The sequence below is a fragment of the Papio anubis genome, chromosome 1 (genome assembly GCF_008728515.1).
Source record: "Papio anubis isolate 15944 chromosome 1, Panubis1.0, whole genome shotgun sequence".
Classification (NCBI taxonomy): domain Eukaryota; kingdom Metazoa; phylum Chordata; class Mammalia; order Primates; family Cercopithecidae; genus Papio; species Papio anubis.
Window position 1 is genome coordinate 134,732,072 of NC_044976.1, and position 27,240 is coordinate 134,759,311.

A 27,240-nucleotide genomic window follows, 5' to 3' on the forward strand; every position below is an offset into this window, starting at 1 on the left:
TTATGTTTATAAAAATGTGTGGGAATACCTTTGGGGATGGGGAAATGGGACCCTCCTCACTTCGTTATAGCACTTTAATGACTTTTCCTATCTTATTTGCTCAATATTTAAGAGCTCTAGCTCCTTTCACATTGTCATTCTCTGCAGCATTGCTTCTGCCATATTTGGTGATTTTAAAATGCACATACACATAAACTTTTTAAGATTCTGAGTGAGTTTCTTTATTCTTCATCTTCAATGATTGTTTTCTCCATTTCATTTCATCCAGTCCATCCTATGGTAATAAGATATGTCTTAAGATTACCATATCTAAAACTCATTAATCGCGGTTTCCAGCAAATCTTTTATAATTTCCTGCTCATAATTTTCTAGTGCTCTCTCTGACCCCTTAACTCCAATATTCCTTCACTGCCACCATTACCTACAAGTCTATCACCAATTTAACTCTGCTATTTATACCCTCATTTTTCATTCTGTGGTCAGCCATAATCATACCCTGGCATATACCTTCAAATCTATTGTTCCGCTTTCTCTTTGTCAGATACCTTTGACAGAACCCCAACCATGTTTGAATACAACTTTGTGTCTTCAACTATCCAGCTGAAGACAGCTTACCTAAAACACCCACAACATGCTGACTAATAATATTAATTCAGATTCACAGACACTCACCTCAGGTCAGCTCTTCATGCTGCCTAGCAGTCCTACTTTGTTCCCCTAGTCTATTTCCCTATCCTGTGCTGTAAAATCCAGTGATCACTTCTGTCTTCACCTTTTAACCTATCAGCAATATTTGATCCTGTGGACCATTTATTCCTCCTGATAATGCCTTTTTTTTTGGCGGGGGGGCGCTTCCAGGGCACTTTATCTCCTGGTTTTCTTTTTCCTCATAAACCAGTCCTTCCCAGTCTCCTTTGCTAAGTTTTCCTTAACTCTTTGACCTTTGAATGTTAGAATACTCTCTACTTGAAGCAAGTCTCTAGTTGAATGATGCCTTCAATGAAGGTTTTCCAGACCATCCTATTTATAATTTAATCATATGTATATCCCCAGTACTACTATCTACTTTTTCTGCTTTTTTCTCTAAAATAAAGGATGTCACATATTATATATTTTACTTACATATTTTGTGAATGAAGGAATGTATTTATGCACAAATAATCAGGAACTTGTAACTCCTAGGAGAGAAATAATCAAAGTTTTACAATCACAGAATTTTACTCTCATAGTTTTAGAGGCCAAGTAGAGAAAAAGGCTGTGTAGACATCAATAGAATGGACTATTTTCTGTTTTTCCATAAGTTGTTAAGATCTCTGCATATGAATTACTTCCCTTTTGTGACTGAAATTTTTCTGTTTGTTTTTTTATGTGGTGACATAGCAAAGTGTGCAAGCATTCTACTTTTAAGTATAAGCCTAATAAATGTTTGTATATGTGTACACTAATGTAACCTTCACCCATATTCATGTGTAGAATATTTCCAGCATAGGGTAAAGTCCTCAGATGCCAATTCCCAGTTTGTAACTTACCACTATGAAATAAACATCATCCTAATTTCTTTCACCATTAATGAATTTTTACCTGTTTTTGAACTTCATATAAATGGTATCATACAGTATATTCTCTTTTGTGTATGGCATGTTTCACTTGTTGTTTTTTAAAATTCACCCATGTTTTGTATATATCAGTAGTTTGCTCTTTTTTTTTTTTTTTTTTGGACTGCTGTTTAGTATTTCATATTTCATTGTGTATAAGCACTAAAAAATTGCCCAGTCTGTTGTTGGTAAATATTTGGGTTATTTCCAGATGTTGACTACTATGAGTAAAGTTCCTGCAAATGTGCTTATATGTTTATTTTGATGGTCCTATATACTATTTCTCTCAGATATATACCTGGGAGTAGAATTTCTGGGCCATATAGTAGAGGATTTTCAGCTTTAGAAGATATTTTCAAAGAGTTTTCCAAAGTGATTATACCAATGTATAGTTCTACTAATAATTTATGAGTTCTACTTTCTTCAGCTCCCCACCAGAACTTGATATTGTCAGCGTTTTTAACTTGTAGCCATTCTGGTAGAAGTATAGTGATGTCCTGCCGTGATTTTAATTTGCATTTTCCTGATGGATAATGAGTTTGAATATCTTTTCATATATTTACTATCCATTTGGATATCTAGTCTTGTGAAGTTCTGGTTCGAGGTTCTTGCCCATTTTTCTGTTAGGTCTTTATATATCTTTTTCTTAGTAATTTGTATGTTACTACTTCACAAACAACGTAGAAACCTTTAGACAACCAGCTCCTTGTATGACTGTTGTTATGTAGTTTACCTTAATCTGTGTTATAAATCTTTTAATACATTTTTACTCGATTGTTGCTTTACGTTTTCTTTACTCATTAATTTTAAGTATCATTTAATTTACCCATTCATTTACCCTTTTGGTGCTTTTTATTTCTCCCTAAATTCCATGTTTCTATCTGGAATCATTTTTCTTTAGCCTAAAAAACTTCCTTTATTGTTTTCTTGTAATGTAAGTGTGTTGTGACAATTCTTGATAGGGTTTTGTTGATGTGAAAATGTCTTTATTTTTACCTTCATTTTGGAGGAATACTTGTGCTGGATTAGAATTCTAGCTTGGCAGCTTTGTCTTTCAGAGCTCTACATGTATTATTTTATTCTTTTCTATAATAGCTTCCGTAGTATTTCTTGAGAAGCCAGCTGTTAATCTTAATCTCTTGAATGTAATGTATATGTTTTCCCTTCTGGCTGCTTTCAGGATTATGTCCTTAACTTCAGTTTCAAATAGTTGGACTGTGATTCACGTACGTGTAGCTTTCTTTGTATTAACAGAAAATCCTGGTTGAGATTCACTGAGCTTTTGCAATCTTGTTTGATGTCTTTTATCAGTTTTGCAAAATTCTAAGCCATAGTCTCTGTAGATACTATTTTGCCTCGTGCACTTTCTCCTCTCCTTCTGGGGCTGTAATTGCGTATATGTTAGATGGTATCTCACATTTCCTTTATGCTCTGTTCTGTTCCTTCCATTGTTTCTTTTTGTGTGTGTGCTTCATTAAGATATTTTCTATTGATCTGCCTTCAGGTTCACTAGTTCTGTCTTCTGCTATATCCGTTTTGCTGTTAAGTCCATCTGATTAATCTTAATTTCAGATATTGTCTTTTTTAGTTAAAGTTTATTCATTTGATTCTCTCAATTGCAGTTTTCTGTTGAAATTTCCCCATATTTTTGTGTATTTTTTCGCTATTTTCTGTAACATTTTAATAATATTTTGAGGTCTTTATCTGTTAAATTTCAACAACTGTGAACCTGCCTTTCTGTTTTTTTCTTCCATTTGTCATGCTTTTCTGCTTTTCCAAATGTCTCATGTGAAAGATGTCAGGAATAAAAATAACATAGAGAAGCAAGTTTATATTATTTTTGCCCCAGAGAGGCTTCTCCCTTTTCATTCCATCAAGAATTGAGCTTGGATAAGACTAAATTGCATTTTTTTGTGGGGGGGGGGGACGGAGTCTCGCTCTGTTGTCCAGGCTGGAGTGCAGTGATTTGATCTCGGCTCACTGCAACCTCTGCCTCCCCGGTTCAAGTGATTCTCCTGCCTCAGGCTCCTGAGTAGCTGGGACTACAGGTGTGTGCCACCATGCCTGGCTGATTTTTTTGTATTTTTAGTAGAGATGAGGTTTCACCATGTTAGCCAGGATAGTCTCGATCTCCTGACCTCGTGATCTGCCCGCCTCAGCCTCCCTAAGTGCTGGGATTACAGGCATGAGCCACTGTGCCCGCCTTTAAATTGCATTTTTAATTAGATTCAAACCTACCTTTGATTTCAAATGCCCAGAAGCGGGAGCTGGATAGAGCCTAGTTGGGCCTCTTTCTCCTTCACTTCCTAAACTATGGGAGATTTATTCTCCTCTTCAGCCTTCTGCCCTATACCATTTCCAAATTTGGTAAGTGTCTTGATGAAGAGACTGGCCATGTATTTGAAGCAGATTCTCTTCCTCAAGCAGCTCTTCATCTCTGAAATAATTCTATACTATCAGAGATTTCTGTCTGACTTTTCAAAGCTCCCTAACTTCCCATGCAGCCCCCAAGTACAACAATTAAAATATACCATGGGAATGAAAGCACCATATGCTTACGGACTTTGAGATTTCCAAATTGTTGCATCATCCCCACACATCCTCCAGAAGCTTCAGTGGTTTTTCTTTCCAGCATGTTATCTCTCAATTTAAAGGCCAGGCTTGACCTAAGTACACTCACAGAAATGGATAAGGCTTCCAGGTAAGAAGCAGTTGTAATAGCCTCTTCACTTCAGAATGCCTCACTTCCCTGGCTCACTTTCCCACCTCTGACTGGGAAAGCAAAGAGAACTAAGTAAAGTAAACCAAAGATGTTTTTAAAAATAAGATTTTTTCCAAATTATATACTGAATTTTTACTTTTTACAGCAGGAGAAACAAAGCAGTGACCTGTTGCTTCCTAGTCCATCCCCTTATGACTAAGAATTTCCTGTGGTTTGGTTTTTTTTTTTTAATGTTTTGAATTCTTTAATTTGTTCTTAGTATTTTTATATGTATAGTATCGTCTACACAGAGCAAAGCGAACAAAAATGTAAGATCATTGCCTTTTGGCATGAATACTTATTTCATAGCAGTGACATAGATTAACATTTAAACTGATTCATTCATTTGTCAGCTATTTATTGAGTATCAAATAGCCAGGAACTGTTCTGCATATGACTAGTAATGTAATAAAAAACAGATAAAGACAAAAATACCTCCCCTTGTTATGTTTCCTTTCTACTTTGAGGAGACAGACAATAAATCACATACAAAGTAGGGTCATCCACTGAGAGTAAGGAAGGTAGAGGAGATAATAGATATTTGACAAGAAAAAGAGAAAATATGAAATGATCAGTATAGAGATGAAAAGAGTAAATGAGCCAGGGAAATAGTTTAGGATAGCCAGATATTTCCATGTTATTTAAGTTTAGTAATTATGAGTTTTAAATGACTGTGTATTTTTTTCAGTCATTTTTAGCTACTTGGGTAAAATCATAGAGTCGGAGGAGAGTAGAAATTAGCCAAGATTGAGGGCCTTCTAGAATAAGTACAATGGAGGAGAGAAGGGTAAAGAAATGGAAGGTATTTGCAAAACAGTGATGGACCAAAGAATCTAACCAGGGTAAGTAAGGAAGTAAAGAGGAAAAAATGGAAAGTGTTGGGAACACACTGATTGGCATTTGTGGTGGGAATGAAGAATTGTTGAAGTGGTCCCTGGAGTAGTAAGCTGTACAGATAAGAGAGATGATTTTGGAGGCCATGGCGTTATTGATAATGACAAAGCGTATAGTAGAATTTCTTAATTGGTGAACCACAAGCATTTGGGGTGAGGTAGTTTTTTCACATGAGAGAGAGTTTCACACTCTGAGATATTGAACATTCTGAGTTTCCAGATGTTAAATGCTTGTCGCAGTCTCCTCATGTACTGTGTCAACAACTGACTCCCCTTCTGTCCCCTTCACATGAGGTGATGGTACACCTGCAGTAGAGAACCACTAGTTTAAGATGTGGCCAGTTAATCTGATGGTTATACTGGAGAGAAGTCTATCAGCTAGATTGTTTTGGGCTGCAGATGTGAGAATTCTTAAATAATAAGGATTTATTTTCTCACTTAAGAAGCCAGAAGTAAATGGTTTCAGTGCCAGTTTTGGGGTAGCTGCCCTATTAATTTCTTGGCTTTCCTTGATTCCACAATATTGTAGAACTTTCAGATGTAAACTTTGGAAGGTAAGACATCCCTTCATACACCAGATTCACTTCATATACCATCTGACAGACATACCAGGCATTTGACTTGTCACATGGTGACGTTCCCTGCTAGGACAAAAAGGAGCTAAATAGATTCATTGGCAGAGTACACCAAGAGTTCTATCTTCATATCTGCACATATCCAGAGACTCAGAAAGTGGAAAGCTTCATTTAGTTTCATACATCTTTCATTTAATGGGAGATTAAAACCTCTCCCTGAAGCCCCCTAGTGGACTTCTTCTCAAGGTACCATTTAAGTTCTAACTAGGTCACATACCTAATGACCAACACTTGCAATGTGGAATGGAATTATTATGATTAATTTAAGCCAGCCAGTTTTGACTGGGCCCACCTTGCGTATGCACACTGTAGCCTGATAATTGAATTTGGTTCACAAGGAAGAAAAGATGAGTAGATGCTGGGTAAAAACCAGCAGTATCTGCCATAGAGGATTTATGTGCCTCAGAAGTCAGTGTTAGATGGATTATCTATTTTGATGTTAAAGTCACTAAGAATAATAAGAAGAGTAGTAATGGAAAGAAGAGCAGAGAACAACATGTAAAATCCTTGTTTAAAAAAGAGTAAGATAGGGAGGACAAGTGGATAACTACATAAGCAGGAAATGGCCATTTCAGTAGACCTAGGAATTTTGAGGAGAGAGGTGGCAATAATGAGCAAGGATACCTGCCCCACCTTCATACCTGTGGCAGGGGGGGGTACAGGAGGAAAAGTAACTCTTATTAATGTCCATTTGGTATTTTTTGGTTTTTTGTTTGTTTTTTTGAGACAGAGTTTTTCTCTATCACCCAGGCTGGGTGTGGTGGCATGATCTCAGCTCACTGCAACCTCTGCCTCCCGGGTTCAAGCATTTCTCCTGCCTCAGCCTTCCAAGTAGCTGGTATTACAGGCATGCACCACCATGCCTGGCTAATTTTTATATTTTTAGTAGAGGTGGTGTTTCACCATGTAGGCCAGGCTGATCTGCAACTCTTGACCTCAGGTGGTGCACCTGCCTTGGCGTCCAAAAGCACTGGGATTACAGGCATGAGCCACCGCACCTGCACCTCTCCCACATTGGGTATTTTTATGTCCCCCCATTTTCTGCCCCCAATTTAGATGTCTTAAAAAAATAAAAACATTGGATGTTCTTTTCAAAATAATAAATACAGAAAGGACTAGTTTTTAGCATGTTTTGAACCCAAAGAGATAGAAATGTATAAGAAATACTTATATGATGCAGAAAATCAAGATCAGATGCACAATGTAGTATATCTTACACCTTTAATTCAAATTAACAAATATTTATTGACCGCCAAACATATAGGGATTATGGTTTACACACACACGTACATATGCACACACAAAGTAATCAGTAATGATTTGCACTAACTCATAAAGAATTATGGTAAAGGAGAGACTTATTATGTAAGAATCCCTCCATAAATAGCAGAACACCTATTTTAGTACAAAGGGCAATTTCATTTCTGGTGTAAAATGGTAAAAAATATTTTCTTTGTTCCATATCTTTTGATGATATCTGGGAATAAGCCTCAATAGACTTACTGTTCTTTAAAACCTTGTATTTTCTAATTAGAACTGCAAGATAAATAAGTATTTTCTATTTAAACTAAATATTTTAGCTACATTGTTGAGCCGTAGTTACCTATAGATGGGCCTCAACTTTCAGACATAAAATTTGGAAGGCCAGCACTTCTGCATATGTATATTAACATGCCTAACCCTCCATTTGTAAACCCAATTCAGGTCTTCATATAGCATCTGACTGACATACCAGGCTTTTCAGTTATCACATGGTGATGTTCCTACTAGGAGAAAAAAGAGCTACGTAGTTGATTCACTGGCAGAGTACACCAACAGTATTTAAAACCAAAAATTATTAGAAGGTGGATTCTTTCATATATATATATATATATATATATATATGCAGCGGATTTTTTTTTTTTTTTTTTTTTTTTTTTTGATAGAGTCTCACTTTGTCTCCCAGGCTGGAGTATAGTGCCATGATCATGACTCACTACCACCTCAACCTTCCAGGCTCAAGCAGTTCTCCCATCTGAGCCTCCTGAGTAGCGGGACTTCAGGCATGTGCCACCATGCCCTGCCAATTTTTGTATCTTTTGTAGAGAAAGGGTCTCACTCTGTTGCCCAGGCTGGTCTTATACTCCTGGACTCAAGTGATCCTCCCACTTTGGCCTCCCGGAGTGCTGGGATTACAGGCATGAACTACCATGCCTGGCCTGATTTTTATGACCTAATTTTTACATATTCACATGCTTTTTATCAGTGAGTAGATGTTTTGTTGTATAAATTGTGTAAGAATTTCTCTGCAAACAATATAATGTTATTAGTGTTAAGAATTTGGAGTATGGTGATATTTTTATTTATTCTTTTTTTAAAAGAGTCAACACAGACTGTCCAAGCTCTGCAGTATTCAACTGTTGATGGTCCACTAACAGCAAGCAAAGATTTAGAAATAAAAAACTTAAAAGAAGAAATTGAAAAACTAAGGAAACAAGTAACAGGTAAATATCTGTGATTCACTGCTAATTCAATTTAGGAAATGTTTAAACAATAGTTTATTCACACAAAAAACATCTATTGAGAACCTGTCTGTGTTATGTGATGTGAGTTGCATGGTAGTCAGGGAAGGGCAAATAAGAATGGGTACTGCTCTCAAGGAGTTCACATTTTGGTCTGGGAAACAGATAAACAGTTATTGCAATACGTATGAAAAGGCTATCAGGAAAAATAAATGGAGATATGTGGAGAGTACATAGAGGATCACCTAACCCAGACTTATGTGAATAAGGATGGCTTTTTTGGAAGGCCTGTTCATTCTGGAATTTGTCTGGCAAAGCATATTTGTGAGGAGAGGAAAAGGTGAGTAAGGTGTGAGGAAGGACACTAGAGACAAGCAGAGTGCATGTATACAGGCATCAGGAAAATTTATTTTATTTGTTATGCAATTAGTTTTTCTTTGTATTACTAAGATTAAAATTAAATTTGACAAGTGTTTGTATACCTATTATTCATTTATTGCATTTACTCAATAAATATATATTTAGCACCTACTATGTAGCAGGTGTTTTTTTAGGCTCTTGGGATTCAACTTAAGCAAAACAACTTTAATCAAAAAATCTTTGCTTTGGCCTGGGTAAAGGACAGAAAACAGAAACCAGTAAATATATAACTTTGTAAATGATACAATATGTTAGAAGGTAATAAGTGCTTTAAAAATAAAAATAGAATAAGGAGAATTAGATGTGCAAAATGAGGAGTTTTATCATTTTAAGTATAGTGCTCCAGGGGTAGGCCTAACTGAGAAGGTGACATGTTAGCAAAAATTTAAAGAAGGCAAGGGGGTTAGCCATACAGTTATCTGCAAAATATATGTTCTAAGCAGAAGGACTAGCTGGTGCAAAGACTCTAAAATCAAATGTGCCCCAGGTGTTCAAGTAAAACAGAGTACTGCATGGCTGGAGCAGAATGAGCAAGCAGGGAGAATGGAAGGAAGTGAGAACTAAAGGGGTGAAATAGGCTTGTTGCCTGATCAGTAGAGCCTTACTGATTGTCGTAAGGTCTTTGGTTTTTACTCAGAATGAAATGGCAGTTTTTTGCAGGGTTTAGAGGCATTACATGATCTGAATAAGTAGAGGGATAGGAAGAGAGAGCAGAAGGTACTGTTTTAACGAGAATGGTCAGGCCTCTCCAGAAAGGCAGTTTTAGGCAAAAATAAGTAAAAGAGAAGAAATAATCTAATGTAGCATCTTTTATAAAAGTGACTATTTAAAATGCCATATTAGCACTTTGTTTATTTTAAATATATGGAGATCTTAATTTTGAGCATAATTTGTGAATGCTATTTTGTGTTTTTAAGAGGCTGTCCTCCTAAGAGATATCTATCTATCTAATCTCTGTTACTTTTATCTTTCCAAAAGTAAGTTATTATAGATTGGGAACGTGATAAGTGAATCATGGACTTTGCTTTGGTACCAACAGTAACATTAAGAGTGTCATTGAATGTCTACATTAGAGTTGTATGACACTAAAAAAGCAGTAGAACAGAAGACCAGCTAGAATGGTCGGTGATTTGTCTTCAGAGAGGCAATAGGGATTTGGAAAACTTATTCATAAGCCTGTCTCTTCTCTTTTTAATAGTAGAATGTGGCTTTGAATGGCAGTAGCTTTTGAAAGCTTGCTAATTAATTTTAAAACTGCCTTGAAATAGATGATATTGATGTAAAATATTCAAATCAATAATCTAGTTGTTATGTCATTCACCAAAATAGTTGTGAGCTTCTTTGTTAGCTCTGTGTAAGAGCTAAATTTTTAAATCTTAAAACATTTTGCTGTCATTCACAGTAATGTTCTGGCACTATCCAAAGGAAACCTGTGTTGATGTCTAACCCATTATATATAGAATCATGATAAGTAATTTCATTTTCTGAGCAATTCCAAGTAGTATTGTATTTTTAATTTTATTGTTCATGTGTTTATTGCTAATATATAGAAATATAGTTGATTTTTTACATGTTTATTTTGTATTCTACAGTGTTGCTACACTCCCTTATTAGTTCTAAGAGGGTTTTAAAAAATAGTTTATTTGGGATTTTTAATTCTGATGATCATGTCATCTGCAGGTGGGAACAGTTTTATTTCTCCCTTTCTGATCTATATGCTTTTTGGTTCCTTTTCTTGCCTTATTGCAAGAACTTGCAGCACTATGTTATGCTAAAGAAGAATGATGAGAAGAACATTCTAGCTTCTCAATCTTGGGGGAAAGCATTAGTTTCTTTCTGTTTTTGTATTTCTAAGGGCCTTTAAAATCATTAATGGGTGCTGAATTTTGTCAGATGCTTTTTCTGCATCAATTGATATGAACATATGATTTTCAAAAAATAACCTGTTAATATGGCGAATTACATTGGTTGATTTTAAAGTGTTGAACCAGCCATACATCCCTCTTGTAAACAGTGGTCATGGTGTACAATTATTTTTATATGTTGCTGAATTCCATTCCTAATATATTTTTAAGGATTTTTGCATCTATATACATGAAGGATATTAGTCTTTAGTGTTCTTTTTTTCTTCTTCTTCTTTTTCCTTTCTTTCTTTCTTGTACTGGCTGTTTCTCTGTCAACATAGCTGGTGGCTACTGTCACCAGCAGCCACCAGAGGCCTGAACAAAAGAGCACTAGCAGGGGATCCACCTGCATGCATCCTTTCTGAAGCAGCCTTGCAGTCAGGAGTCAGATTGCTGGTACAGCATCAATGACAACCTCAATGTGAACATTTAAGAGTTTTTAGTACTTACAGACATTGTGGCACATGGCACACCTGGAGGCCACACACCTGGAGGTCAGGGAGTGCAGGGAGACAGAGAGCCTTGAGCAGGAGAGCATGGCAACTAGCAGTATATATTAGGGAATAGGATGTAGATCACTTTAAGTTTGGAAGCCAGTGCTTGAATGGTCCCTTTAGAGGAGATGGCTGGAAGGCAGGATCCCAGTCTGCTAGGTGGGAGAGATGTCTCCAGCTGGAGCCCCTTGGGTGTGGTGTAGAATTGAAAACTGCATCAAGAGTGACTAAACCCTGCCTCTGAAACAAGAAAGCTAAACCTGCATTCAAAATGGATGCTGAGGCAGCATAAAATTATTATAAAATTATACATTTATTATAAATGATTTATTTTAAAGTAAAATTAAATATGCTGTAAATTTATAAATACACTTGATCCTTGAGCAACATGGATTTGAACTGTGTGGATCTACTTATATGCAGATTTTTTTCCCAACCACATAGAGATTGAAAATACAGTATGCTTGCGATCCGAAAGTCAACCCAGGTTGGAGGTAGAAGTCCAGGTTTCCTGTGTGGTTTCCACTGACAGTGTGTGTGAGGGGAGGCTTGTTGTCAGCCAGTGAGGGTTAATGTCCTGTCTTTTTGTGATACCACTCTTTTTTTTTTTTTTTTTAATTTGGAGATAGAGTCTCACTCTGTTGCCCAGGCTAGAATACAGTGACATGATGTCAGCCCACTGCAACCACCATCCTCCAGGTTCAAGCAATTCTTGTGCCTCATCCTTCTGAGTAGCTGGGACCACACCCGGCTAATGTTTTGTGTTTTTAGTAGAGATGGGGTCTCACTGTGTTGCCTGTGCTGGTCTCGAACTCCTGTCTTCTAGTGATTCACCCTCCTCAGCTTCCCAAAGTGCTGGGATTATAGGCATGAGTAACCACACCCAGTGTTTTTCTGACACCACTTTTGCAGATATGTTTGAGCATCTCATTATAGCCTCATGAGGTTGGAAATCTAGCACCCCTGCACTTATCCATTGTTGACATTGGTGACATGGGACTAGTTTTTTTCTGTGATGTTTATCTCAAGTAGAATTGTTATTTTCTATGAGTTTTCTGTCTTCCTGGTCTACCCCTTTCCTAATCCTTTGGCTAGAAAGAGCAGGCTTTTGTTGGGGCTTTTTCTCTTTATAGCTGTTGTCATTTGTGGGTTATCATCTTTAGCTCTAATTCTGGGGTATATGAACCAAGAAGAAACCTCAGAAAACTCAACCATTATGTTGTTTATCAGATCCCAATGTCCTGTGGAAGTTTTTTCCTTCACATTTCAGAGTTGTCTTATGTTTGTTTTGTGTATAATGTCTAGGGTTTTAAGTTATGCTTAATGGGAAGAATGGGAAATACATCTATTCCATCTTCCCAGAACTTGAAGTCTCCAGAGTAAGCTTTAAAAATGTAAGTCTGTTCATGTCACAGCTTCAACATAAATATCTTCAGTGGACCCCCATTGCCTGCAGGATAAAGTAGAAATTTCTCAATTCTAATACAAGGCCCTTCATTATTATGCATGTATTTGCCTCTCGAGCTTTATCTCTTGTTACTACTCCCTTGTCCAGTGATTCCAGCCATACTGAATCACCCCGTGATGCTCCACTTCCTTCACATACTGTCTTTTTCCTTCCCTTTCTTTTTTCCTTCCCTTTTTAACAAAAAATACAAATTGAAGGCTCCCTTTAGGACCTGCCTGATGAGTAGCCCCAACTTTAATTTGGCTCTGAAGAAAAAAGTATCCAAAATACCTTCAATCTGTCATTCCTCCAGATACTTCTTGAGCAAAGTCTTTGTGTATACAAATACCCACCATTAATGACTGGTTATCTTGTGTTTCCCAACAGCAGTGTTCTCCAATATTTTTAAGTTCCTGGAAAAAATGTGACAAATTTATAATTATTGACAACTTCTTTTTAATATTTGCTTCTTTACCATACTCTGAGCTCCTAAAGGTTAGGAAGTAGGTTATAGTAGGTTTTCCTACTACATTCCTAATGCCAAGCTTATTGCCAGTATTGTATAACAGACACTAAATATATATTTGTTGAGTATCAGCAGACAAAAATAAAATTTTTTTAAATAAAAAATTCATACCTCATTTAATATTTTTGTATGAGAAAATAGGATTTTTTTGTTTCCTAAATGAAAAATTTATTATAATCTATAATGTACTTTTGAAACTCTCATTCTTATGTTGCCTTGAGGTTGGGGATATGTGTCTCTGTGTACTGTTTCTGTTTGTCCAATCCTAAACTAACACACACACAGACATACACACACACACACACACACATTCTGTCTCTCTCTCTCCTTCCCTCTCTCCCCTGTGAATAGGAGTATTGATAATAAGGGAGCCTGTTTTTACTGATTATAATTAGAAGTAAAGTTTCTTCGCATCTCAGAAGAGTTACATAATGGGAAAAATGAAAATATCCATCTTGTGGATCAGGGAGATGTTTTGGTTGTTCTGCCAACCTCCTGCTGGCCCCAGTCTTAACCCCTTTCCAGTTTATAGTGTTCCACTTTGAATACTGCTTTAATCATGCCCATTTTTGGACCTCAATTCCTATAGCATATATAGCCTGCCACACAATTTGCATTTGATTTTCTACGTTATTATTTTTTAAAAGAGTGTTGCTGTTGTCTAACTTATCTCCTTCAAGGCAGAGACCATATTTTATATTTCTTTTCCATGCCATATAGCACCAAGAAAATAACCCCATATGTATGATACCTTCATTAAGTCCTCATTACTAACAAGTTGAATTTTACAGTCCTAAATAGCATCCGTGAGCTAAGAACCATTTAGTTGATATCAGCTAACCCAGTTTCCTAGTACAGCTTTTTCTTTTGAGACAGAGTCTCATTTTATTGCCCAGGCCGGAGTGCAGTGATGCGATCTTGGCTCACTGCAGCCTCCACCTCCTGGGTTCAAGTGATTCTCCTGCCTCAGCCCTTCTCAAGTAACTGAGTTTATAGGTGTGTGCCACACCTAGCTAATTTTTGTATATTTACTAGAGCTGGAGTTTCACCATGTTAGCCCGGCTGGTCTTGAACCCCTGACCTAAGGTGATCTGCCCGCCTCAGCCTCCCAAAGTGCTAGGATTACAGGCATGAGCCATGGTTCCCGGCCTAGTACAGCTTTTTCTGTTTGTTCACTATAATTAGTTTTTAACAACTTTATCTAAATGTCATGGCTAATTGTGTTGGATATTTTTAATAGTCTCTGGATTTCTTTCAGAATTTTAGCCATATTTGCTATTTGTTGTAGTGAAAGTAAAGGCTCTGCTGCTTTACCCATTTTATAGTATTTGACCAAAGTTCAAAGCATTCTGGATTTTTCTTGATATGGGGTGTTCATCTTTTGGGAATGCAACATTCTGTGTTTTCCAAATTACGAGTGCTGTGTTTCCCTCCATAATGGAGGATTTTATGAAATATTGGAGGAGGGGTTATCTTTTCCAACACTTCTTAATCTAGTACATTCTTTTGTACTTCTCATAATTCACATACTGTTGTTTAAATGAATGTTTTGAGCTTTTTTCACTTTTGAAAAGTGTCTGAAATATAAAACAGGGAAATTTGACATATATTTCTCCAACAACTCCATTGCAAAGCAGCCAAAATAAAATGGCTGTGGTGAAAACTAAAATTAACACTGTATTGAAATAAATCAGTAAAAATATCCTTAAAGCTTTTAGATGCTATCCCATGTGATATCATCTGTTATAAACTTTATATGATAGGGAAATTTTATGAAATACTGAATTTTTTTGTTTCTCAGAGCTGTTGAAATAAGTCAGTAACAATAATTTCTGAAAAAATTGAACATGTCAGAGAAGAACACTTCAAAAGTAGAAGAAAGAAAGTGTACTCAGAATGGATTACTAAATGTACCATATCGCTACTCTAAATTGATTTTCCTTAACCATAAAATGTAATTAAAATGAACCAGGAAGTGACAGAAGTCAGCTGCTTTACAGGCTACATTTTTACTCTTAATTATGAGAAATAACAAAAGTAAATTGATATTTACTTTAGAAATTGTTGAAATCCAGGTCGGGCGCTGTGGCTCATGCCCGTAATCCCAGTACTTTGGGAGGCTGAGGTGGGCGGATCACCTGAGGTCAGGAGTTGGAGACCAGCCTGGCCAACATGATGAAACCCCATCTCTACTAAAAATACAAGAATTAGCCGGGCATGGTGGCAAGTGTCTGTAATCCTAGCTGCTCAGGAGGCTGAGGCAGGAGAATTGCTTGAACCTGGAAGGCGGAGGTTGCAGTGAGCCAATATCACACCATTGCACTCCAGTCTGGGTGACAGAGCAAGACTCCATCTCAAAAAAGAAAAAGAAAAACAAGAAATTCTTGAAATCCTAAAAATGTTAAAAACTTGAACTAGAAAATATTTAAATGTGTTTGAAAGAAATTAATTTAAATAGAAATATTCCCCTATGAAATGCCAAATGTGATAAAGTGATAAAATACAGTTTTCTGAGTATAAGACTAAACACCATGATTAAGATTAAACACCCTATGATTTTTAGTTTTCTTCACATAAGCATTCATTAATTGATACTGTTCAGATACTATGAAAACCAGTTAATACAACTTTACATCTTCAAAAGTTAACTGTGCTATTAATAACTATACTTTCAAAGTAAGTTTGAAATCTGTAAGTTTATTGCACTGATACCAGTTATTTATGGAATGTAGTACTATACAATGCATGATACACTAATACATTTAAGTAATTTTTAGACTGCAGATTTCATCTACACAAGTGAATTGCTTTTCCCAATAGGACTAACATATTAACACTGCTTCATTTATTGAAAGCATCAGTCTCAACAGTATGCAACACTTTGTGCACTGGTTCCCACACATTAACGTACAAATGAATGACTTGAGGATACTGTATAGATTCTGCTTCATTAGGTCTTGATTGGGGCTTGATATTCTCCATATCTAAGTTCCTAAGGGATGCTCATGTCACTTCTCTGGGGATGTCACTTAGAGCAGGGATCCCCAATTCTCGGGCCACAGACTAGTACCGGCAGACTGGGCCGCACAACAGGAGGTGAATGGCAGGTGAGTGAGCATTAGCGCCTGAGCTGCACCTCCTGTCAGATCAGCGGTGGCATTCGATTCTCATGGGACCGTGAACCCTATTGTGAACTGCTCATGCGAGGGATCTAGGTTGCATGCCTCTTACGAGAATCTAACTAATGCTTGATGATCTGAGGTGGAACAGTTTCATCCCAAAACCATCTCCCAGCTCCCAGACTCCTGGGCCATGGAAAAATTGTCTTCCACAAAACTGGTCACTGGTGCCAAAAAGGTTGGGTATTGCTGACTCAGAGTAATAATGTGTAAAGAACAGAAAATATCCAGAGTAGAACTGATAATGAATATTGTTTAGATTTCTCTGTATCACTGACTTCAGTTCTTTCCTAGTTTACTTTTAATACCAGGAACATTTCCTATCAATTTATTACATTTTAAGGCATAGGTTAAAATAAATAATGTTGTTGTTTCTTAATATCCCCTCTTATCTGAGAATGTTAAACATTATTTAATAACATTACCATGTAAAGTGGAGAAGTCAGTGCAAGATTTCCTGGGCTCTAGTCTTATCTCTGATACACATTTTGCAATGTGACTAGGCAAATTATTCAACTCCCTGAGTTTCTTCATCGAAAAATAGAAGAATTGATTTAGATCAGGAGTTTTTCAGGTATGTGCTTTTTGGAAATCAGAGTTTATTCTTCAGATAAACAGTGGTGTAACTAGACTGGGTGATTTGGAACCACCCTGTTAGAATCAAAATCATCTTACACAGTAATTTGACTAACATGAGCCTTAGGATGCTTACCAACACTGCAGTAAAACTTGACTTTTTGTTGTTGTTGGTTGGGTTTCTTGTTGCTTGTTAGTTTTAAATTTTTAATTGGTCTGAAGGTGCTGTTTTTGCAAGTATTTTTTTTTCATAATGAATCTAAGGCATTTCTGCACATAAATTTTGCACATTTTCACACTGGCATACGTAATGCACCATCTTTACAGTGAACTGATAAGCATTTAATTTGTCAAGAGTCATACTGGTATACACTGTCTGTCAGTAGACCTAACACCAAATTCAAAATACTGATTAAAAAAAAAATTTAGTTGTTTTACCTTAGGTTCAATCATTTGCTTTTATACAAATAGTAAAAGAAACATTGTCTTTTGTTTTTAGAATTGAGTCATTTGGAACAGCAACTTGAAGAAGCTAATGCTGTGAGGCAAGAACTAGATGAAGCTTTTAGACAAATCAAGGCTTATGAAAAACAAATCAAAACGTTACAACAAGAAAGGGAAGATCTAAATAAGGTAAAATACGTGAATAGATCATTAAAGCTTTTTCTCTGTTTTGAATCTTGTATAATAAGAATACTGAAAGCATTCATAATGAATTACAATAATACATAGTATATTTTATCTTTTTAAAAGTTGGTTTAAAAATATAAGGATTATTTTGGTGTATGTCATTTGATGAGTAGCTAGTAATAAACTTTTAAATTGTTGAAGCTTGAAAGTTCAGAATCTTTTGTTCTTTTAGAAAGTTAATAGTCAAAGGACTAGATTAAAAGTGAATGTTATTGAAAAAGAAACACGAAGAAATAAGAAAATAGTAGAATCTGTTTAGCATCTATAGAAAAAATTTAAAATACAGGCATATTTTCATTATAACTTACTGATAAGAACATTCTTAAAATATAATTTAAAATTTCTTTGGTTATTTGTTTTAAATGTCAGTTTTTATCTTTCAAAGCAGCATGGGTAAAAAAGCTAAAGTGATTTTCATAAGAACTTTGTATAACATTTAAATATTATTTTAAACATTGAGAAAATTTATTGATAGTTAAGACTCTGTAACATAGCCCAGTAGGGTAAATAATATTCAAGCACTAGAGAAAATACTTTTCTTGAACCACATGCTGCTAAGCACTGTGATTTTCATTAATACAAAAATGTTGGGACTAATACTAGCCATTGCAAACAAGAAATCTGTAGTTTATGGCATAGCATAAGTTGTATTCAATAATGTAATATATTAATATAATGCACTGATAATATAGAATGAATGAAATCCTCTGGGGGAAGATTTGAAAGTCTTTGTGCCAGGAAAGAAATGGAGGGAATTAAAAATAAAACAAATAACCTTTAGCTGATGAAACTAATCAAAAGGACTAAAAGAGAACGCTATTAAAGAATAGATTGAAATAGACCAATACTTTTTTACTTTCTTCTTAATGCAGTTTCAACCAATTTTTTGTATAGGCCCATTTAAATTCATTGCCAATTTAATAATATTTGTCATTTAAAACAGTTAGTGTTCTATTAACTTTAATAATATTATAGTAATATTAATGGTTTACCATTTTATATTTATTGGTAGGATTACTCAGCCAAATGTAGTTAACATAATGGATGTTATGCTTCCTGCTTTCTCCTCTTCTGAGAGAGTTCCTTGGAAATCTAAAGAGAAGGATCTTGGGTTCTTCCTCTAACCCTTTGAAAAGAGGATGAAAATCTGACTGCTAGATTTATAGTGACAGGTAGTCACCAATTTTTAATGTTTTAGCATGAAAAATCCTTTTCATATATTTTGAGAAGACAATAGTGCTGACGAAAAGAAACAGATGATACCAATATAGGATTTTGAGTGATTTGCTTAATATCCTATAGGCATTAGAAAATGATTTTTCTCCACATTCCTTGCCAACACTTATTATCCTTTGTCTTTTAAAAAAAAAAAAGCCATTCCAATAGCTGTGAAGTGACAGCTCATTATGATTTTGGTTTTTACTTCTCTTATGTCTAGTGATGTTGAATACTTTTTCATATACCTGTTGGCCATTTGTATGTCTTCTTAGAGAAATGTCCACTGAGGTCCTTTGCCCATTTTTTGATTGGGTTAGCAAATATTCTGATTTTTTATAATGCCAAACTGTTTTCTAGTATACCAACTTCCATTTCCACGAGTAGTGTATAGGAGTTTGTGTTCATATTACCAGATTTATTACTTTTGGCCAATCTAGTCTAAATTGAGATTTTAGGTTTTAGAAAATGTTTGGTTGTGGTCTTAATGTGCATTTCTCTAATTACTAATGAGGTCAAGTATCTTCACATGGGTCTATTGTCATTTACATTTCTTTTGTGAAATATTTCTTAATATCTTTGGTTTATTTTTCTGTTGGGTTGTTTTTTTCTTACTGATTATAAGAATTCTTGGAAATATTTGGACATTCTTATCTTTTGTGAGTTATATGTGTTACAAATATCTCTCAGTGGCTTATCTTTTTGCTTTTAGGAATCTTTTTATTAAAAAACATTCTTAGGATTATTGTGGCCAGATTTATCAATATTTTTATGGTTAGTGTATTTGCTGTCTTATATTAAAAAATCTGAGATTTTAAAAATTTCTCCTAAATTTTTATCTTAAAGTTTTAAAATTTTAGAGTCTGTATCTCAACTACGTTTTAAAAACTGTGAAGATGGAATTTTGATTAAAATTACATTTGATCTGCTGAGCATCATGACTCATGCTTGTAATCCTGGCACTTTTGAGAGGCCGAGGCAGGAGGATCACTTGAGTCCAGGAGTTTGAGGCCAGCCTAGGCAACAACAGAATGAGACCCAGTCTCTACAAAAAATTAAAAAAATTAGCCTGGTGGTGCACGCCAGTCATCCCAGCTACTCAGGATGCTGAGGCAGGAAGTTCACTTGAGCCTGGTAGATCGAGGCTGCAATGAGCCATGATCATGTCACTGCACTCCAGCCTGAGCAACAGAGCAAGACCCTATCTCAAGGAAAAAAAAAATGCATTGAATTTATAGATCAATTTAGAGAGAATTAACATCATTAGAATATTGTCTTTAAGTTCTTACTATATATATTTATTACTGTTTTTCTGAATATACACACAGATTATTTCCAGAATAGAATGGACTGTTATTACTTACATACAGCAAGGAATAATTACATGGCTCCCTTCTGTGCTAAGTCTTACCTCAAGAGAAATACCCTGAGAGCTGGCAGGATAAAACCCTACACAGAAGGAATCTGTATTGTAAATGAGGAGCCTTGAAAACATTTATCCAGGTGTTTACGTAGAGAAAAGAAGCAACTGCTTCCTGCTTTCTCCTCTTCTGAGAGAGTTCCTTGGAAATCTAAAGACGGTTCTTTCTCTAACCCTTTGGAACATAGATAAATATTTCCACTGTAAATACAAGCCCAGAGTCTTCTGCTCTATCAAAGGAAGCCCCCTTGGTCTAGGCTCCTACTCTCTGCCACCCCACCTTGTAATGTAAACACATAACCTCCAGAAGGTAAATCTTAGTTTTCTCCCTACTAAATCAGTTATAAGTTACTTTTTAAGACTTTCATTTAGCCCAGATTTTGGTAAAATTTGTTCAGAAGGGACAAACTGCAAAAACATGAAAGTTTCTCTGCATTCCTAAAGTCTTTTTATTCGTAAACATATCGCTCCATATATTTAAAGTTCTTTTAAAATATTCTTCCATAAAATTTCGTACAGAAAAGACTTTCATTTCTTTCCTTGTTTTACTGTATTAGCTAGAACCTCAGTACAATGTTGACTAGAAATGATAATAGCAGGCATCCCCATCTTGTTCCCCAATTTTAAAGAAATTGCCTCTGATATTTCATCACTAATAATGTTTGCTGTAAGTTTTTAATAAATAATTTTTATCAGGTTAAAGAAGTTACCTTCTATTCCTATTTTGTTAATAGCTTTTTATTTAGAATGGGTATTGACTTTATTCAATGTGCCCTTCTGTGCTCTATTGATATGATTATATGTTTCTTATCCTTCAATAAGTTGGTGTGGTGGACTACATTTGTAGACTTTTTCTAATATTAAGTCACTGTTATATTTCTGGGTTAAGCCCAAATTTCTTATAATACTGTGATAGTACAGATAACATTTATGTAGCAAATATCTGTTCTAATAGCACTGTTGTGAAAGCTTTACATATGTTAAATTATTTAATCTCCATCACAGCCCCATGAGTTAGGTGATATCATTATTATTCTCATTTTATGAATGGTGAGACCAAGCACAGAGAAATTAGTTCACTTGCTCAAGGTCATAGAAATAGAAAGTGGTGGAGCTAGATTTTTAGCACAAGGAGTTTAGCGCCAGACTTCATGCATATCTACTTTATATATCACTGGAACTGATTTACTAATTTTTAAAAAGGATTTTCACATTTCTTTTTATAAGTGAGATTGGTGTGTTATTATTTTTCCTCTTTTTCTTTTTTTTTTTTTTTTTTTGATATTCAGATTATACTGGTCTCATAGAAACAGTTGAATTGCATTGGTTCTTTTTCTCACGGACCAGTGAGTTGTTTATAAGTATCTTTTAAAATTTTCAGTGTATGGAGTTTTATTTTTTTTGTTGACTTCTAATTTAGTTGCAGTGTCATTACAGAACTTGCTCTACATAATATCTGTTCTTTGAAATCTACTGAGACTTGCTTTGTGGCCTAGCCTGTTCCATTTTCAAAACATTCAGTATGTGTTCTTGAAAATAGTTTGTGGTCCAATTTAGAGAGCAAGCTTCTGTACATGAAGCTTGTTAATTGAGCTTTTCAGATCGTCTTTATATTCACCGTTTTTTTTTGCCTACTTGGTTTATCTATTAATGACTAAGAAATTAAAATTTTTCATTATAGTGATGTTTACCAATTTTTCTCTGAAGTTCTAACAGTTTCTTTTTAATGATTTTGAGACTATCTTATAGAATGCACAAAAGTTTAGGATAGTATTTCTTCTTAGTGTATTGAATTTTATCATTATGTAGTGACATTCCTTATCCTTAATAATACTTTTTCTATTGAAGTCAAGATTTCATTTATTAATCCAATATAATAGATGGCCTTTAACTGGTGATTACTAATGTATATGGATATGTTTCTACTATCTTATTTTTTGTTTTCTGTTTGTCATGATTTTTGCATGCTGCTTTTTATTTCCTTTCTTCCCTTCTCAAAAGTTTTTAGCTGTGGTAAAATACATGTAAGATAAAATTACCATCTAAACAATTTTCAAATGCACAGTTAATTAATGTTAAGTATATTTACATTCTTATGCAGCAGTCTCCAGAATTCTTTCTGTTTGCAAAATCATTTCTTCCTTCTTCACTGACATTCGTTGTTGCTGTTGTTGACATTTTACTTTACTCTCTAGTCTTTTGGTGGTTACTCTTGGCTTCTACCATGTGTATTAACCAAGTTGAAGTTGAAGTTAAATATCTTAAAACTATTTCCCAGAAACAATTTAAAGAGGTTTAATTTTACAGATTGAGTATCCCTTATCTGAAATGCTTGGGACCAGCATTCGGATTTTGGAATATTTGCATTATACCAGTTGAGTATTTCTAACCTGAGAATCCAAAATCTGAAATGCTCTAGTGAGCATTTCCTTTGAACATCATGTTGGCACTCAGACAGTTTTGGATTTTGAAACATTTCGGATTTCAAATTTTTTGGATTCGGGATATTCAACCTGTATTACCTCTTTATAACTTTCTTTATGTGTTGTTATTGGCCAGTATTTTAGCTGTATCTTTTGTTTACTGTACAACGTTAACATTTTTATAGTATAATCTTATATATACACTTGTTTACATTCACATTCACGTTAACCATTTTATTAGCTATTCATTTCTCTTGCATTAGATCTCTAAAATCATTTTTTTCTTCCTGAGATAAAGCTTTACTGGTTCCTTTAGTGCAGATCTGATTATGGTAAGCTCTGCCAGTTTTTGTTTATATGAAGCCTCAGACTTGAAAAGTAATTTTTTGGGTATATAATTTTAATTATCTTCTCATGTCTTTGAAAATATTTTACCCTGTTTCTGTTGCTGTTGTTACTTCTTCAGTTTATGTTCTTAGTCTAATTTTCCTCCTCCCACCTTATTTGAGGATGGGGAATAGGTGATTTGTCTTTTTGTCCCTCTGATTTCTTTACGGTCTTTTATTTCTCTTTGGTATTACCAAAGAGTGTTGTTTTTTGAACACATCTGGTTTGGGTTTTTAAATTTTTTTCTTGATTCATAAATGTAGAGCTTCCTCTAGTGATTGATGCATGTCTTTAATTTTAACATTTATATTTTTTCTTCTTCTTTTTTTTTTTTTTTTTTTTGAGGTGGAGTCTCACTGTATTGCCCAAGCTAAAGTGCAACTGAGTGATCTCACCTCACTGCAGCCTCAGCCTCCTAGGCTGAAGTCATCTTCCCATCACAGTAGCTAGAACTATAGGCGCACACCGCCATACCTGGCCTTTTTTGTTTTTTTTTGGCATTGTTATTTTTTGTAGAGATGAGGTCTCACAATGTCACCTAGGCTGCTCTTGAACTCCTTGGCTCAAGCAATCCTCCTGCCTCAGCCTCCCAAAGTGCTGGGATTATAGATGAGACCAACTGGGCCAACCTTAACGTTTTCTGTTTCTAAATGTTCCATACAGTTCTTCTATAAATCTGCTTGGTCATTTTTAATAGCCTTTTGTCATTTTTTCATTTTTATTATTTCATCTTTTATTCCTTTAAACATTTCATATGTAGCAATTTTGTGTTGATATCTAATGATTTTAATACCAAGATACCTTTGATGTTTATTTTTATTGTTTTGTTATTTGATTGTGGTGCTTTGTTCTTTGAGTAATTTGGAATCTGTGGTTGTGAGCTCATTCTTGTTTGTTCTTAATATGTGAAAAATTCAGATTTCATTGCAGTTCTTTCCCCCAAAGAAAATCTGCATTTCCTTTTGCTGGGAGGCAGGTAGTGGTACTGCCCTGAGTCCACTTTAGCTCTCCTCTAAGTTTCTCACTTCAATTAGGGAGTCTCCGGTTTAGTTTCTGTCTCCTTGCTTCTGGCTTGAGGCGTAGCCTCCATGTCAAGGGCAATGCTTGTTTTTTATGAAAACAACCTCACAAATATTTATCAAATTTTACAAATATTTATTTTGACCATCATATCGTTTATTCCTAAACTTTTTCCTCATTTGTGGAAATTAAGGTACTATCAGGTTAAATTAGGAGCTCCCGTGCATTTACTGTATTAGCATAAGGAATTGAGACCATATCAGGACACCATTCCGTTAAGAAGTAGTTTATTTATGTCAAGACACCATGCTGTTCAGAAGTAGTTTATTTATTTTAATTTGTCCTAAGGTGAATAATTTTGGCTCTTCTTGACTTAATAATAGCTATTCTGATGGCCAAATTTGGTCTCTAGGTTGCAGAATTGGTAACTTATATTCTTTTTACAAAACTGTAGGAACTAGTCCAGGCTAGTGAGCGATTAAAAAACCAATCCAAAGAGCTGAAAGACGCACACTGTCAGAGGAAACTGGCCATGCAGGAATTCATGGAGATCAATGAGCGGCTAACAGAATTGCACACCCAAAAACAGAAACTTGCTCGCCATGTCCGAGATAAGGAAGAAGAGGTGGACCTGGTGATGCAAAAAGTTGAAAGCTTAAGGCAAGAACTGCGCAGAACAGAAAGAGCCAAAAAAGAGGTTAGTAGTCAGGCAAATTTTGTAGTGCCCATGGGATAGTGATTAAAGCTACTTTTTAAGACTAGTGATATCATATATGATTTTTTATTTAATATTTTTTAAAATTATTTTTATAGTTTGTTAATATTATTTAATATGGATTTAAACATTTGAATTATCTTCCCGTTACAAGGTAAATTCTCATTGGGATAAATGTTTTGTTTGGAAAAAGATTATAACCATGAAATCTGCTTTTTTCATTCTGTTTTAAAGATGGAAGTTCATACAGAAGCTCTAGCTGCTGAAGCATCTAAAGACAGGAAACTACGTGAACAAAGTGAGCACTATTCTAAGCAACTGGAAAATGAATTGGAGGGACTGAAGGTATCTTTTGACTTCACATTTATGAAGCCTAATTAATTTTCTTCTCTTTAGGCTTGTTAGGAGTGTTAGCTTATACACTGTATTCGGTGTGCAGTGAAAACTAGTCATTCTTCAAACCTAGTATTCATAATTCTCGTTCTTACCAGTAGGAAGCTGATACTGATTTCTTAATTATGCTGAAGAAAATGGAGGATATGTTTAGTGGGAAACATGAATCTATCAGGAAGGAGTTAGAATGTTTATGAAGGACTGCCTGCCTACCCAAGATGTACTGGTAATCTGCATGGGAGTCATGGTTAGATATCCAGAACCTCTCTGTATCTCATAAACGACTCAGGAGAAGCTCAGGGGTAGCTTTGCAGACACTTGTGTTTGTTAGGATAAGATGATAATGATCATAGTCTTATCTCAGCAGAAGGTGCTTTGCAAGGGAAATCCTTGAGCCGTTCTGGAGTCAGACTACCTATTCTTAACTTCTTGCTTCACCAGTCACTAGCTGTGTAACATGTAATATTGGACAGAACGTTATGGGGCCGGGCACAGTGGCTCATGTCTGTAATCCCAGCATTTTGGGAGGCCAGGATGGGCGGATCACCTCAGGTCAGGAGTTTGAGACCAGCCTGACTAACATGACGAAACCCCATCTCTACTAAAAACACAAAATGAGCCATGCGTGGTGGCGCACGCCTGTAATCCCAGCTACTCAGGAGGCCAAGGCAGAAGAATTGCTTGAACCCGGGAGGTGGAGGTTGCAGTGAGCCTAGATTGCACCATTGCACTCCAACCTGGACAACAAGAGTGAAACTCTGTCTTAAGCAAAACATAACAACGTTTAACCTCGTTATATTTTAATTTTCTCATCTATAAAACTACTTCATGTCAAGAGTGCATACGTACATTTGTAAGCTGACACATTATAAGTGTTCAGTAACTGTTAGTGTAATAATGGTATCATGTATATTACAATGAGTGAATTAAGATCAAATTGACATGATATTTTTACCATACTAAATAATAGTCTGAATGTGGTATCTGCCTTTTATCTTTTTTGACTCCAAACTTTTTCCATCCTGTTTCCTCTGCTATACCTGTCAGGCCCCATTTCACCTACTTCTTTTAGGACCATGCTTAGTCTACTGTCCAATTATCCATAAATGTAAGAATCATACTCCTTAAAATCTACATACTCCTGTACTGCTTCTTGGAATTCTGTTAATACCTGTAGCTTAGCTCTTATTGTAATTATTTATTTGCAAATCTGTATATTTCCAGCTAAACTGTGACCTAGCTTATTGAAAATACAGACAGGTATATTGTTAATTTGGCCCTGGCAAAGGACCATATATTTAATACTTGTTTAATAAACCTGTTAAGTTAATGAATGAATCATGTGGTTGAATTGGTCAGAACTTACTTTTTCTCTGACAATTGAATTTCAGTGGTTGCAAGTCAAATTCCTTTGCTATAAATGGAAATATAAACTCTTGATTTTATTCTTGTTTATGTTTTGGGAGTTTGTTTTAGTTCATCATGAATTCGTAGTCCTGGTTACCTTTATGAAGTAGAGATGTGTCTTCTATATACACCTGTACCTCTAGAGCAGGATTAGTATATAGAAGTAATTACATCACCATCCCAGATACTTTTCAGTCAGGGCCTGCTTTGTTTCCAGCACTATTCTAGGAGCTTTGGGTGGTAAGAATAATAAAGTACAAACTAGAATCTTAGGCATTATTTTTATTTGAGAAAATTGAGGGTCAGAAGAGTTAAATATTTTATAGTCATAAGTGATAGAGTACAATGTAAACCCAGGTTTTCTAACTTTCATTCACATATTTTATCTAATAGTTTGCTTTTTATTGTTTCCTACAATAAACATTACTGCATTGGAAACTGTATCATGTTTACCTACTTGCCAAACACATCTGTGTCATCTATAAATTTGAGATAATATAACACCTACTAGTTAATGCATTTAACATGTATAGGCCAGAACCTGGCACATAGTAAAGGGTTAAAACATATTTTGGCTGTTTTAAAGATAGTAGGAATCTTCACTTCATTGAGAATACTTTTGACAGACTTAAAGAGAGA

General features: G+C 35.3%; 1 protein-coding gene and 1 long non-coding RNA gene across 21 annotated transcripts in view; one reads left to right on the forward strand and one right to left on the reverse strand.

Moving 5' to 3' along the window:
• CDC42BPA (CDC42 binding protein kinase alpha) overlaps positions 1-27,240 on the forward strand; it is a 324,270-nt gene that overhangs the window by 172,950 nt on the left and 124,080 nt on the right. For 18 of the 20 annotated variants that reach the window (XM_031655209.1, XM_021926575.2, XM_031655222.1 and 15 more), the window contains exons 11-14: positions 8,245-8,367; positions 17,431-17,564; positions 24,541-24,783; positions 25,036-25,146. In XM_031655209.1, the coding sequence (XP_031511069.1) occupies positions 8,245-8,367; positions 17,431-17,564; positions 24,541-24,783; positions 25,036-25,146 (611 nt within the window). The remainder of the gene's footprint in view (positions 1-8,244; positions 8,368-17,430; positions 17,565-24,540; positions 24,784-25,035; positions 25,147-27,240) is intronic. The other 2 variants (XM_031655227.1, XM_031655199.1) reach the window with 1 other exon arrangement.
• Positions 190-26,645, reverse strand: LOC110741285. Its single transcript, XR_002517223.2, has 4 exons — positions 26,561-26,645; positions 12,942-13,063; positions 1,123-1,178; positions 190-274 (listed from the first exon to the last, which is right to left on the reverse strand). It is a non-coding gene; the product is annotated as an uncharacterized LOC110741285 (long non-coding RNA).